General features: G+C 44.6%; 1 protein-coding gene and 3 non-coding genes across 4 annotated transcripts in view; 1 reads left to right on the top strand and 3 right to left on the bottom strand.

The window, feature by feature from the left end:
- The window catches only part of LOC126524714 (rifampicin phosphotransferase-like), a 197403-nt gene that overhangs the window by 125085 nt on the left and 57168 nt on the right, over positions 1-15150 (bottom strand). The window contains exons 10-15 of the mRNA XM_055067252.2: positions 14791-14959; positions 13324-13406; positions 5448-5566; positions 2472-2575; positions 1902-1937; positions 1714-1841 (exon numbers count right to left, since the gene is read on the bottom strand). Of these exons, the coding sequence (XP_054923227.2) occupies positions 1714-1841; positions 1902-1937; positions 2472-2575; positions 5448-5566; positions 13324-13406; positions 14791-14959 (639 nt within the window). The remainder of the gene's footprint in view (positions 1-1713; positions 1842-1901; positions 1938-2471; positions 2576-5447; positions 5567-13323; positions 13407-14790; positions 14960-15150) is intronic.
- On the bottom strand, positions 6687-6759 carry TRNAS-CGA (transfer RNA serine (anticodon CGA)). The gene has a single exon. It is a non-coding gene; the product is annotated as a tRNA-Ser (tRNA).
- On the bottom strand, positions 7155-7227 carry TRNAS-CGA (transfer RNA serine (anticodon CGA)). The gene has a single exon. It is a non-coding gene; the product is annotated as a tRNA-Ser (tRNA).
- TRNAS-CGA (transfer RNA serine (anticodon CGA)) lies at positions 7483-7555 on the top strand. The gene has a single exon. It is a non-coding gene; the product is annotated as a tRNA-Ser (tRNA).

The following is a 15150-nucleotide window of genomic DNA, read 5'->3' as shown; positions in this document are numbered from 1 at the left end:
TATTTCTTAGCGCTTGTAAATTATATTTGCCATTGTTTCGGCATCCACATTTTACATCAGTCTAAATCTTCATTTTTTTTTAAATGTTTCTATGTACTGATCTATTTACTGTATATGCTATTTATTTTCGGGCCAGTGATTCTATGGTTTTCTTTTCTTTGTTGACTTCTGATGTAAGCCAATTTTATTGTTATATAATACACATTGCTTATGTACCTTCTGCTTTTTCAAAATCTAGCACGTTCAAGCAAAAGTGATGCTTTGGAGACGTGCGTTCTGAATAATTGAATTTTTTGTTGCTGTGTGCTGTGGGTTAAAGATATGCTTGGCAAATATGCATGTGAATGATATGTCATGCCGCCTTGAACTGTAGGGGCGCAGAGCCTCTGTCAGAGATTTTGCCTTTACCTCTGCCCCTTACACGGAGATAATCCGCGAAACAAACAATAAAAAACGTTATTTCTGCTCTGGAGCTTGTCCAAAATAATTCAGTCCGATTCATATTCTCAAATTACAACCGTACCGCTAGCGTAACATCAATGAAGGCCAATCTATCTCTTCCATCACTTGCATCTCGTAGAACAATAGCACGTTTGACACTGTTTCACAAATTTTATTACCATTCCTCTCTTCACAGTAACTTCATTTCTCAGCCTCATTACCTGTCGAGCCGCATCGATCATCGCCATAAGGTCAGACTTAAAGAGGCAACACTAACACTTTGAGTCAATCTTTTTTTCCCAGATCATCCCTGCAGTGGATGCCGCGTTCCCTGTGAAATTGTATCTATTGTCGACAACAAACTTTTTCGCAAGGCATTAGCTAGCATCATATAATTAGGAATTAATAACTTGTTATTTCATTTACTTGCCGTACTTTCAAACGACTAAGGACGACACTGATTAACACTGTACTAACAGAAATTATGAAGGTGCTCTTTTGTTAACATTATCTGTCGTACTTCGAAACATTAGGCAAGATATTACAAAATATTGTATAATTAGGAACTACTAATACGCTACATTGTTTTTTTTCCATATTTCATTGTTATTCGTCCAGTTTTTCCACTCCCCTCTGTAATGCCTTCGGACCTTGAGGGTATCATATAATAAATGAATAAATAAACAAATAAATATATAAATAAAACAATAAGAAGAAATGGTAAGTGTCACGAAATTGAAAATAAATTTAGAGGGACCTGACCTCTCAGCGCATTATATGTGTTCTCAAGCACCCCCCCCTTCCCCCCCTCTGGCATTTCTTATAGAATCTACCAGTGTAACAACGTTTCGAAAATTACTTTATTTTGCGAAAAACACATCTCCGACGCACTTCCTACAATTCCTTCTAAGTGGAATGGCCATCCTGCCGCCCGAGCCTGTTCAGCCACTTTTGTATCCTGCTAGAAAATGGTCGACTTGAACCACCTTTTCGTCTCTATAGCTTCCATCTCAGAAGAAAACTTTAAGACTGCCGTGTACCATGCTTTTTCCTAACATTTTCTGCATATATTGTATTTCACTAGTCCGCTTCGCTCTGTATTGCCTCGGTGCCTTGAGGATATAAAAATGAATAATTAAATCTCTTATACGTTCTTCAGACCTTTAAGCCGTGGCGCATCAAGGAACACACAATGGTAATATCAACGGCGTAAGCTATTTTCACTACACGCTCGAGCAGCGGAGATAGCCCTGCACTCGGCACTGTACTTGCCGACAGCCGATGATCTAACGGCGACGCGAATGTCAGGTGTTGCTTCGCCGAAGACCATGCAGTAGGCACTTCCGATGGCAGCCTGCACATCTTCCGGCAAGGGGACAGACTCCAGCACTCGCACCGCCCTATCGGATGGAGGCGCCATGTGACGCACGGACACATTCAATTGCACTGTCTTGACTCACTTGTTGCAGGCCTCGATAGACTGCGACTCCGTGAAGCTGCGGAGGGGGGGGGGGTAAAGTGAGGTAATTTAAGGTCGTTTCTAGCCTGTAAGACCATCATTTTGTACTGTGCATCAAAAAAATGAACAGTATACTGATGAAATGAACACATGGCGGCATTACCATTTATAACGTGTTATATTAAACGGAAAATGCTCGATGCGCGCTGTTGTTACATAGGGCAGACGCCGAGGTACGCGGAAGGGAGCCGAGGTGATATAACGAAAATTTAAGAAAGTCAGTGTCCTGCATCCATCAAATGTAAATTGAAGACAGTCAGCGGGTCATGTGTGCTTTAAAATCGCGTCGGGAGGCAAGCATGAAAGTACAAGCATAGCTAGTCTGTACAGACATACCCTGCGGGTGATATGCTTGTGAGACTATGGGCATGTGGATTTGCTGATACTGCCGTGATAACTACTCACAGCGAAGCAAACGAAATTTGCTGCGCTTTCAAAATGCTTTGCCATGCACTTGTGACGTGTGTCGTTCATTCCATCGCGAGAACAGGTACTATGGCGTCTCATTTACCTTGTGATGCTCGAGAGACTTCGAACAGCCGCCTGGACGTCCGGATGCCTTGAGAATTTTTCATAGGCAGTCGTAGTGATCACAAAGCCCTCAGGAACGTTCATCTGTAATATTTAGGTTCAGAAAACGCTACAGCGTTATTTGTAACTGGGTCAAAGGGGAAGGCTATGGAAGTTGAGGGCGTCACAAGGCTATTGGAGTAGGAATGGAAGTGCAACACCCACTTTTCCAAACACTAGCCATCTGTACTACAGTAAAATGTGGATTTAACAAAGTCGGTGAGACACGACAATAACTTTGCGCGATCAACACCTTCTCTATATAGAAAATAATTGAAATACTTACACGAATATTATTACATTTATGCAAAACAACCAGAACTTTGGCTTCACACGCGTTTATTACATATTCAGTACGTACCGGGACCGCTAAACGTCTTTTCTGTTCTGTCATTGCAACGGAAACCTTAATGCAGGTCAGCGGAGTCCGTCCGAACTGAAACTCGGCATATGCACAGATTCTTCAACTTTTACTCGTATTGCCCTCAGAATATTTGTTAATTTGGGTAAAACGTTGCATTCACCTAAGCGCACTGATCAATGCATTAGACGGTTCGTTCGCTAAACATAAAACTGCAAAATTGACTAACCAAAATATTAAACGGCGCGAAGAAGACAAGACTTGAACAGAAACACAGACGCACACAGAGCGCAGAGTGCTTCTTAGCTCAGTTTAAAATTGTGCTTAATCTATGAACCGACTAGCCCAACAACATGCATTACTTTGGAAAATTGAGTTCCGTTTATACAATATGGTACTGTACTGGAGTCGTTGATATTGTACTAGTTTCGTCATGTGAAAATATTTTCTAGCTTTCTAACAAGTGAAAAATGTTGCCGAATATGAGAGATGAAGCAACGAGGAAGGCCACGGTTAAAACAGAGTTTCCACCGAAGGGCCTGGTAGAGTTCATCCGACAAGTCCTGGACTAAGGTTCCATGGCGCAGTAAAATCAATTAAGCTCAAAGTCATTCGCTATTTCTTTTACATATTGTTCGGTTTCAGGAGGTCGTTCTTGGGACTGTTGATGTTGTCCCAGCTTGTCTCGGTACTTGAGCGTATAGAGAGAAGGAGCCCGAGACACATGTTGGGAAGGGAAGGGTTGAGAGGAAGCAGCGTGAGGCACTGTGTCAGAATAAAAGCCTCAGGGCAGCTCCTAAGCATGTAAAACGGGGTCGAACGCAATGGCAAGGCACGTTGCCCATCAAAGGGACACTAAAGTATTTTGAGAGTTGCAGACTTCTTGCAATACTTTCTTAGCGTTGTACAAATGGGAAAGTGTGGAGTTACGATGCGGAAGATGAAAATAGAAACGTTGTTTGAATTTTGAGTCTGAAGCACGGCACCGACGAGAACAACCTGACGTTCCAAATTTCACTTTGTTCTTTGATACTTAGACCGCTTCAATGTTGAAACCCGATTTAAAATTATCATGTAGACTATCTGCTTACTTTTGAATCTGATTTATCCTATATATCGCATTGGCCAAGAGTTAACTAGCCCCTTGAAAACCCTGTCAAATTCCTTGAAGTGACGGAGCACTGGTGCAGAAATATCATGCAGCGTCTCCACCTGCGCTGCTGTTGGGCATATTTCTTCTCGCTTACCAATGTGCCATTAACTTTCTCGTAAGGAACAACATGCGCGTCTCTTACATAGCATTCCGGATAGGAAATTTGGGACCCAAAATGTTAAACAAGCGATATGCGCACATCATTGGTGACAATCAATTTCGTATAACAGCATAAGCCCTATAAGACGAAAAACTTGTTTAGAGTGCGTCATCGAGAGAATAGGGAGACTTGAGAAAAAGGCTGCTTGCCTTTAGTTGGGAAATGGTGACACAACAGGTGCTCCACCAAATAACAATTTGTGTTAGATTACAGCTTACGTTGAGGTAATATAAAATTGTTTTCAATGCAACTACTATTCTTCAGTAACTTCACGCAGTTTTCGGTATGGCAGCATCCAAGCTCCTTCCTGTCAACTTGAGGCACTGCGTGTGCACCCGAAAAAATGAACTTGGGCATAGGCAACTTGAGTCATTGAGTATGCGCAACTGGGGCATGTGGAGCTAGGTGTGTGAACATTCTGGGCAAATACTGCGGAATGGGAACCAGCCACTGGGTAGGTTCACGGAAAGACAATAACAAGAGGCAAGAGGTGAATAAGTCTGGGCAGAAAGAGGAAAGACGTCAGTAACGGAAGCAAGACAGAGAAAAGTGAAAAATTCGTCATCAGAAGCAGCTGATATGGAAGAGAGAAGTGAAATATACAGAATGGAACCAGATTGTGAACTAAACGAGAAGAGTTGAGCTACAGTGAAACGAGGTAAGCAACACAGATGTGAAGAACTGGACAGTACGGTGTGTTGTTACATTTTTTCAATGCTAATCGCATCTTCATCGGCATTCATCGTGAGATGCGTTCTGCTAGAAGTTATTCGACGAAAAGAGCACAAGAGTGATTCGTCACAGTGCCTTTCATTAAGAAACGAGAAGGGAAGCCTTGAGCATCGCTTCGCATGTTAGCTTTTTTTCGAACTTCGTCGCGTGCTCCAGGCCGCACGTGAAGTTTGTACACTGCCTTTCCTTTACGCGTACAAAGGCATAAGCTAGGCTAACGTTTTAAAATACACATCCATGCTGCTATTCCATAGCAAATTGGATTGGTGGTGATAAATGTTGTCATGCAAAGCATACCTGATTTTAACGTTTATGGTTGGCATTCAAGCCTACTAACATAATGAAGAATAAGAGCAAGGTGGAAGTTTTGGATTTTATATAACATTCATAACCATTTTATTCCCGCGCCGGAACGCGTGAGCTTCCTTCGTCCTCTTCATCGCCACCAGGCTCATCGCGCATGCGCAACACTGAGTGAGACAACACGATGAGCTAGCTTTGGTGTACCCACCTGTAGCCCTTGCTTGGCGAGCATCCTTAGGGCTGCGAGGGAGGCACCCTTGCCTCCGGACCAACAGACGCTGCGGCAAGCAGCCTCGTCCAGCGACAGCGTGTCCGCGCACTCGGATGCTACGGTGGCAGTTAGAGGAGCAGACCGTTACAAGTGAGCCTAACCCTGGCTTGTGCAATTCTGAGACGCAAGACATTACAGATAAGTTAGACAACGAGCCTTGCAAAGAACAGGCGCAGCTTTCTTTTTTTTTCACTTTGTTTTTCGGCATGTATTAGGAACATGAGCGCGCAGAGAAATAGTAAACATTAGACGTTTTTCATAAAAGAAATGTCAGCACAGCCAAACGCTAAAACTGAGTTATATCAGAGCTAACAAAGCTGCAGCACCATACGGCTGACGTTGCATGTAGCTTTCTCATTAGCAGAAAATAAAGACGTGCTGTTGATCAGTTGTGAAGCACGCAAAGAGAGTACAAATATTTAGGCCTATGGAGAACCAATGAGCTTTCCTGGACGAAGCACATATTTACTGTTGTTGCGAATTCCTTGCGTAAACTATTTTTCTTGAGGCGCTCACTGAAATCATCTACGTCTAGTGAGAGTCCATTACGATCATGGAGGCAGAATATGAAGTGAGCGCTTATGAAACAGCCCCCCACTCTACGTGCAAGGGGGTTATTAGAAGAGTGAACCTCAATGACAGTCAGAGTGTGATCACGAAAAAGATTGTGCATGAATACAACCCAACGGCGTTGGCTGCACAACGCATCAAAGCTACGGGCTCGGTTATTGCGCTTTTCGAGGGATTCAGGGTACCCAACTTCGTGGGTCAACCCTCGTGAGGTGCTATCTGTACAGGAAGCAATTTGACGTATGTTACGCATGCGGTAGAATCGGACACAGATCAGACGTTTGTCCAACACCTGATGTTGTGCAGCGCAGGGGATGTGGTATGCAAGACCCAGGGGAGGCTCATATCTGCTCTCCCAAATGCAAGTTCTGCGGTGAAGATCACCCCACAGGTGACAGGGCTCGCAAGCAGCGGTACCAAATACCATATGTAGTAAGAAACGAGAAGAGAGGGGGTTAACCGAGGGTCCCGATTTTTATTAGTCATATCATGAGAAGCCAACAAACACTGACCCCAAGGACAACATAGGGGAAATTACTTGTGTTTATTAAATGAAAATAAGGAAACGATAAATTAATGGAAATTAAAGTGGATGAAAAAACAGCTTGCCGCAGGTGGGAACCGAACCCACAACCTTCGCATTTCGCGTGCGATGCTCTACCAATTGAGCTACCGCGGCGCTGTTTCCCCATCCACTTTCTTGGGTATTTATGTGTCCTAGTAGAACCCTGGGAGTGTTAGCCAGCGCCATCACTCGCATACCTTGGCGGCGGACGTGGAACGTCCTTCTTGCCGCAGGCGTCACGAGAACGTGATCTTTTTGGGTGAAGGCAACTGGTCAATAAACCCACACATGCTACCTGAAGGCATCAATGTTGCCGGATTCGACACCCTCGTTATGTAATAAACGAGAAGAGAGGGGGTTAACCGAGGGTCCCGATTTTTATTAGTCATATCATGAGAAGCCAACAAACACTGACACCAAGGACAACATAGGGGAAATTACTTGTGTTTATTAAATGAAAATAAGGAAACGATAAATTAATGGAAATTAAAGTGGATGAAAAAACAGCTTGCCGCAGGTGGGAACCGAACCCACAACCTTCGCATTTCGCGTGCGATGCTCTACCAATTGAGCTACCGCGGCGCTGTTTCCCCATCCACTTTCTTGGGTATTTATACCGTCAACATTGTCGAATCCGGCAACATTGATGCCTTCAGGTAGCATGTGTGGGTTTATTGACCAGTTGCCTTCACCCAAAGAGATCACGTTCTCGTGACGCCTGCGGCAAGAAGGACGTTCCACGTCCGCTGCCAAGGTATGCGAGTGATGGCGCTGGCTAACACTCCCAGGGTTCTACTAGGACACATAAATACCCAAGAAAGTGAATGGGGAAACAGCGCCGCGGTAGCTCAATTGGTAGAGCATCGCACGCGAAATGCGAAGGTTGTGGGTTCGGTTCCCACCTGCGGCAAGCTGTTTTTTCATCCACTTTAATTTCCATTAATTTATCGTTTCCTTATTTTCATTTAATAAACACAAGTAATTTCCCCTATGTTGTCCTTGGTGTCAGTGTTTGTTGGCTTCTCATCATATGTAGTAAGAGGAAGAAGAAGACAACGCTCCAAAGTGGAGACCGAGATGGAGTCGGCCCAACCGACAAAGGAAACCCTTCCAGGGGCCGGAAGGCGGTCACGCTCTAGAAGCACATCAAGATCAAGACAGCGCTCAACATCGAGGGGAAGAAACCGTTCCAGGTCTCGGGAGGCGCAGGTGCGTTTCGAGGAGCAGGAGCTGAAGACAAACAAAAAAAAAGGAGCCAGGAGCGACCTGGGTCGAGAAAGTCAAATGTACTGTGAAAGTCACAGGTGCGCTAGCCTCGCAGGAACAAAGCAATGATGCTAGAGTAGAACAGCTCATCAGAGAGGTTATATCACTAAAGAAAGCAAATGAAGAACTTAAGCAGCAGATTCAGGAAATGAAAAAGGGCTTGACGACAGAAAGCGGCAGTGTGGCAATAGCTAAGTCGGTGTGTAGAAGTAACAGCCAGGAAGAAGACACACCGGCGCCCAAAAAGAGAGCTGTAGTTCCGGAGGCAGAATCGATGTGCTCGGTTCTGGAGGAGATTAGGAATGCGATTAGGGACCTAAAAGACATGGTAGACAGCGTTAATGTTAAGGTGGATAAAACGTGGAAGTGGAAGTTAATAGCCGAGAAAAGGTTGAAAAAGCTAGAGGCCCAAGGGGAGGATGAAGAATATATGCCCTTGGAAGCCGAAAGCGCTAGAACACCCCCAGGAGCGGTAGGTGGTACAGTCAAGCGAACAGTGACAGGGGGTAGCAAGTCAGGGGGTAACGACAATAATAATGGATAACAGAAATAGACTTAGTGTGTGGCAGTGGAACTGCAGAGGATTTCAGCAAAAAAGAGCGTCACTAGCACAGATAATCAAAACGGTTGAAAATAGGCCGAAATTAATAATGTTGCAGGAAACTCTAGCGGAGGAGATCGGGCTGTCCGGCTTCAACTCGGTCTGCAAAGGCAAAGAACCAGGCAGAGGAATTGCCACCCTAATTGACAAGAAAATTCCCTACATAGAGCACGATCTAAAATTAGGGGTGAGTAAAATTGAATACATATTGATAGAAATGGTCCTAAAAAGGCACAGAGGTAAAGCGCAAAGCTTGTTCTGCCTCAACATATATAGCAGTCCCAGAGAGATGAGCCAGAGCTTCAGAGCAATTTTTAATAAGGCCATGAGGGTAGCCAAAACTGCGCCACTCACAACAGGAGGGGACTTCAACGCCCCACACCAATCTTGGGGTTACCGCTGGAGTAGTAAGAAAGGGGAAGGAATCTGGCATCTCGCCACGGATTTAGGCCTTTCTCTTATCACGGACCCAGCCTTTCCTACCAGGTGTGGCAGTTCCACGTGTAGGGACACTACCCCGGATTTATCCTTCACTTATAACTTACCCAGGGCAGACTGGATCAACTCTGGTACGGACCTAGGAAGCGACCATTATATAATACACATAATGGTGGAAACGACGGGGGGGGGGGGAGGTAAAGCATTTCACTTACATAGACTGGGATCACTTTAGAAAAATCAGAAAAGACAGCAGACAAATATAGAAAGGGGCGCATCAGACAACAAGAGTGGGTGGCTCAGCTTAGGAACGACTTGAATGCAGCAACTAAGGCTATAGAGACAGAGGAAGAGGCCGAACAAATTGATAGTAGATTGGCGCATTTGATCGAAGCAAAGCAATGGATTTTACAAAGATGGAAATCACAACGCTTATACAGGAGACTTAGAAAACGAATTGCTCAGCTCAATAAGAATATAGAGGAACACGCACGATATTTGCAGAAACAAAAATGGGATGAGGTGTGTAAATGTGTAGACGGAAGGATAAAACGTGGAGGCGATTGGAGTCTGCTCAGGCATCTGCTCAACGAAAAAGGCACTAAATCGAATAGACGTACGGCAGTGGCGAAACTGGTACACCAGGAAAGTCAGACTGCAAGCCCAGAGAGCATAATGGAGCGACTGGCTACTAAATACTTGCCTCTCAGGAAAGAAGATCAGTATGTGAGTTATCCCGATTACTTAGTGGTAGAATGCAAATATATGGATCAGGAATTCACCGAAAGTGAGGTACGCACGGCACTGTATGATCTGAATAGTAGGTCAGCAGCTGGCCCGGATGGCATCTCTAACAGATTGCTTAAGAATTTGGACGACGAATCAATAAAATATCTGATCACACACATTAATGACCTATGGAAAGATGGGGTATATCCAGAAGAATGGAGGACGGCCAGAACTATCTTAATACCAAAGCCGGGCAAGCAACTCAACTTGGATAATCTGAGGCCAATTTCGTTAACATCATGTCTAGGGAAGACAATGGAGCATGTCATATTGAACAGGTTAATGAAATATGTGGAGGACAATGACACTCTACCGTACAATCTGATTGGTTTCAGATCAGGCTTGTCCACACAAGATGCCATGTTGTTAATCAAACATCAACTGCTATTAGCTAAACCAAAAAGCACTTGAGCTCTCTTGAGGTTGGATGTCGAAAAAGCTTTTGACAGAATTAAGCATAGAGCAATACTTGAAGTGATTTCCGAACTGGGATTGGGGAGAAAACTCTATGAAGTGGTCAAAACCTTTCTTGGCAATCGTTCAGCTCACCTTAGATTCGGGGATATTAAATCAAAGAAGATGGATCTCGGTGACAGAGGGACGCCACAAGGGTCGGGCTTGTCACCTATGCATTTCAACCTTGCCATGTTAAAAGTGGCAAAGGGACTAAAAGGGATAGAAGGCATTCACTTTACCATTTATGCAGACGATGTGACTATATGGACCACTGAATGAAGTATGGGACATGCGGAAAGCAGACTTCTGAAGAGCATTTATGAGGTAGAGTCTATTTTAGAAGACATGGGACTCAAATGCTCTGCTAATAAGTCTGAACTCCTTGTACTCAAGAACAGAAGACGGGGTAGAAAATCGAGGGGATACGTTCCCGACGAAGAACCCAGGTTAGTACTAACCACGAAGGCAGGCGAATTTATTAAGCAAGTGGAATCCATCAGAGTCTTAGGGTTATTCCTGGAGGCGAACGGGGCAAATGGAAGAACAATACGACATTTCACAAACAAGACTGTGGAGGTAATAAGACTGCTAAGGAGAATCACTAACAGGCACAGAGGGCTGGGAGAGGAGAGCGCCATGAGACTGGTCCACGCTTTCGCCTTGTGTCACTTCTCATATGTAGCTGGGATGATCAGTTGGACACAGACAGAGCTAAACAAGTTGAACAGATTAATTAAAAGGCTAGTCAAAACAACAGTGGGGTTACCGATTAACACGCCGGATAAGAAATTAATGAAACTGGCGCTCCACAACACAATAGCCGAGATAATTGAAGCTCAGCAAATTGCCCACAGAGAGAGGCTCTCTGGAACAAGGCCAGGTAGAGCAATACTAAAAGAGGTAGGATGGTGCCCAACGGAATCCAAAATTTCAGATGAAGGCACAGTAGAACTAAAAGATAGCATAAGAGAGATAATCAAGACGACTCCTTTCCCCAGAAATATGCACCCGGTGGACAACTTGGAAAGACGAAAGCCAAGGGCCAAAGCTCTCCTGCAAGAGATAGAACACGACAGAGAACATGCGGCATTTGTAGATGCTGCGTGGGTCAGAGGAAAGAAAGAATTTACGGCAGTAGTAGTAGATGCAGATGGTCTCACTCGGGATGCTATTACAATCATGACTAAAGACACGGCAGTCGCCGAACAAGTAGCGATAGCATTGGCATTAAGGAATAATGAGACGACGAAGATTTACAGTGACTCTAAGATGGCTATTAGACACTTTACCAATGGCTTTGTAACCAAAAGGGCTGCTCAGCTGATCGGTGAGTTGGACAGCCAAGAGATCGAAATCTGCTGGTTTCCTGCGCACATGGGGTCTGTCGATCCATCTCGGAAGAACTTAAACGAGATGGCTAACGCAGCTGCACGAGGACTTACTATCCGTGCACTACGCGACCAGGACCTTAATAATATACAGTAGGAGAACAGGGACCAATTACTAACATATAATGAAATCACGAGGCCTTACTACACGAACAGAAGGGCATTCCCAGTGCCACACGCTAAGCTCAATAGAGCTCAAGCGGATACTCTGAGATTGTTGCAAACAAGAACTTATCCAAGTCCAAACTTTATTAACAAGATATATCCTGAAAGAGAGATAAAAATCAATTGCGAGAAGTGTAATGGCATCATTACTCTGGATCACATGCTTTGGCAGTGTCCTGTGACTTTAAAAGACTGTGACAAGGAGAGAGACTGGTGGCGGCGAGTCCGACACAGTGGAGTTCTTTTTGATCAAGTACAGGCCGTCCAGAAGGCTCATGATACAGCGGTAAGGTTAAACCTTACTGTCCCGACGTGGGAGCCGCCTGCGTCAACCTAAGGGTTGATCTTCAGGATATTAAATAAAGTTCATCATACCATACCATACATAGTCTTCGTTTACTGGCGTACAATTCCTAAATTCGCTCGTTGTTGGTATATGTCGTAATTATTTAGGACCCATTCACTTTAACCAATATTAAAAACTGTAACATGCACAGCATAAGGTAGTTAGGTTTGTTTTTAATTCCTACGGCCGTGCGTCTGTTGGTGAGCTCCTAAGACGCAGCGGATTACTGCCGGTGAGCGTGCGAAACCGGATCTGACGATTAAAGTTCCTCTTTCAACTTGTAAAAAATTAAATTATGGGGTTTTACGTGCCAAAACCACTTTCTGATTATGAGGCACGCCGTAGTGGGGACTCCGGAAATTTCGACCACCTTGGGTTCTTTAACGTGCACCTAAATCTAAGTACACGGGTGTTTTCGCATTTCGCCCCCATCGAAATGCGGCCGCCATGGCCGGGATTCGATCCCGCGACCTCGTGCTCAGCAGCCCAACACCATAGCCACTGAGCAACCACGGCGGGTCTTTCAACTTGTAAACGGCCATTATAAGGTTAACACTTCCAAGTTCTTTACTTACTCATCAGGTTATAACACGAGACCAAGGCATACTTTATCAAGAACCCCCATGAATGCACGGAATAACTGTTTTAGACATTCTTTTTTTCCTTGGACAATAAAAGACTGGAATAATCTTAATTCTGATATTGTTACCCAGAATTCCTTATCAATGTTTGAAAAATACTTGCAAATGTTATAAATTTGTGTGCGTTATTTGCTTGTATGTTATATATTCTTCACCAATGTTTGAAAATGGATGCATATCTGATGAATTTTGTATATGTTTACATGCTTGCATATTTCTATGTATACCCACCCTGCTATGATCTCATTTGAGATCGCAGTATCTATAAATAAATAAATAAATAAATAAATAAATAAATAAATAAATAAATAAAAAGTAAACACAGACGCACACACACGCACTGTATGTATGTATGTATGTATGTATGTATGTATGTATGTATTGCAAATGTCTTGCAATATTTTTTTTACCAGGGAGAGAGCATTGCGATGCGACCGTAAAATGGGAGATGGAAAATCCTATTTTGAAAATAACAGAAAATAACTTTGCAAGAGGGATCCAAGATAGTGGGAATACTAATGCATAATCTACGTGATGTCTGAAACCAATTTTTCCCTGTACTATATATAACAGAGGGCCAATACTCACAAGCCAGGTCCACATCGCCAAGTCTGGGCAGCTGAGGTGTCTCCGGCTTCTTCCTTTCCATCGAGAAACGGTTTGAAGTTTCCCTAAAGAGAGAAACGCATCGCGAACGGGAGACGCAGATGCTCCAATAACAAAAGTATTGCTAAGCAGGTCTAATGTTGCGCCGGTTTCGCACCAACACTATTTAAAGGATTAGATTAGTTACAACGGCGTACCTATATCTGGCATTTATGCTGCAAGCCAACAATAAACTTTGTCATGCTGCTATTGCGTCAATTTAACTTCGTATTTGTTTTTCATAGTCATTAGCTAGCAATATATAATAAGCCGTCGCTACTTGTTGTAACAGAAATTTTTTTACTTGGCGGTTGTTGTCGCATTTCTGTTTGCGATTTTTTATTCACTGGATAGCATCATACAACGTTATATAAAGGAAACGAAGGATGAAGGCGAAGAGAGGAAGGGGAAATTAGCTAATTCTCCAAATGTTTACTTTGGGTTAATTCTCTGTTAGCTGCATGATGATTCGCAATATTTAAGCCTCTTGGTATTACTTCTCTCGCTCATTGCATAGTAGCAACTATTTTGATAAATACGCTGCATACTTCTGCTTTTTTTTTCACTTTTACTTTATTCTTGCCCACGGTCAAGACACTCGATTTCTGAGCGTGGGGTCGTACATTCGAATCTCATTACCGCCAACGTTTTAGAGCGCAACTCCTACGTACCTGTTGTAGCGGCGGGCGTAGGCGTAACCGAGCGAGCGAGCAAAACGAAAGATGAAATTGTTGTGTGCCGCGGAGGGGTGAAAGCCGCGAGCAGCAAAGCGGAGGGTATGGCGAAAGCATGAGGAGAAAAGCGTAGTGACGCGACGGTGGTCACGAGATGTCGTCAGAGCAGCGCACCTCGTCTGGAAGCTCTGTCTGCAGCGGTTGCTGCGAATTGACCCCACGCGTTATCCACGCGCTGCCTCTCGCGATCTCCCGATTACCGTCGCGGGACACTACGCACCGTATGCAAAATGCCGCACGAGACAGACTGCCCGCGCGAGCCAATATGTCACGAAATGAGAACACGTTTTTCGCACTAGCCAGTATCGTAATCGTCCGTAAGTCTTTTTCCTTTCAAATTTATTCTGTTCCTTTGTGCGTTAACCTACAGCGACTACTGAGGTAAAGTTATAACGCCGGCGAGAGCTTGTGCGGACAAGGAACGCACGGATATCGCAGTCTTCTGAGACCGAGGGCGACGTGGCTTCGCGGCGATGCCCTCTCTCCTCACGCAACATCTGATTCCTCTGCGCGGCAGCAGCTTTCCCTTTCTCCCGCTCTGCCCCGTCGAGGCGCGCACGTCACGTCGCGTCGCAGCCAATGGGAATTTAAGGTGCCGTTTCGCTGCTACAGACGCGGGCTTAATAGGCCGTTTGATCCTTTCGCGCCAATCAATAAATACGACTTAGTTGTTTACCTGGGGCCGGACAAGTGCAGCAGGCACCCGGGGTATTTGTTCACCGTGCACGGAAACCAGCTGAGAACCACCTCGGCGTTCTGACCCAGACAGTGGGTCTCCAATGTGTGCTCATCCAGCGGCTGGTAGTCGGAGCGGACGTCGAAATGAAACCGGTTGAAGCCCGGACCTGGTAGAAGGCATAGAAGAATAAACAGCAATGTGCTTATTGTGGTCCACGGTGACTGGCGATGGTAGGACAAACAGCCACTGCCAAGTTTTTACGCTGATGAGATGAATTCTAAGAACTTAAAAGCGGCGTGTATGCCTTCTCTTACTAACTGTGCCTAAGGAAATCTTGGTGCCTGTAGGGGGATCAGG

This window comes from Dermacentor andersoni, chromosome 3, assembly GCF_023375885.2.
Source record: "Dermacentor andersoni chromosome 3, qqDerAnde1_hic_scaffold, whole genome shotgun sequence".
NCBI lineage: Eukaryota > Metazoa > Arthropoda > Arachnida > Ixodida > Ixodidae > Dermacentor > Dermacentor andersoni.
The sequence above is the reverse complement of the archived record's forward strand: the minus strand, read 5'-3'. Positions and strand labels throughout refer to the sequence as shown.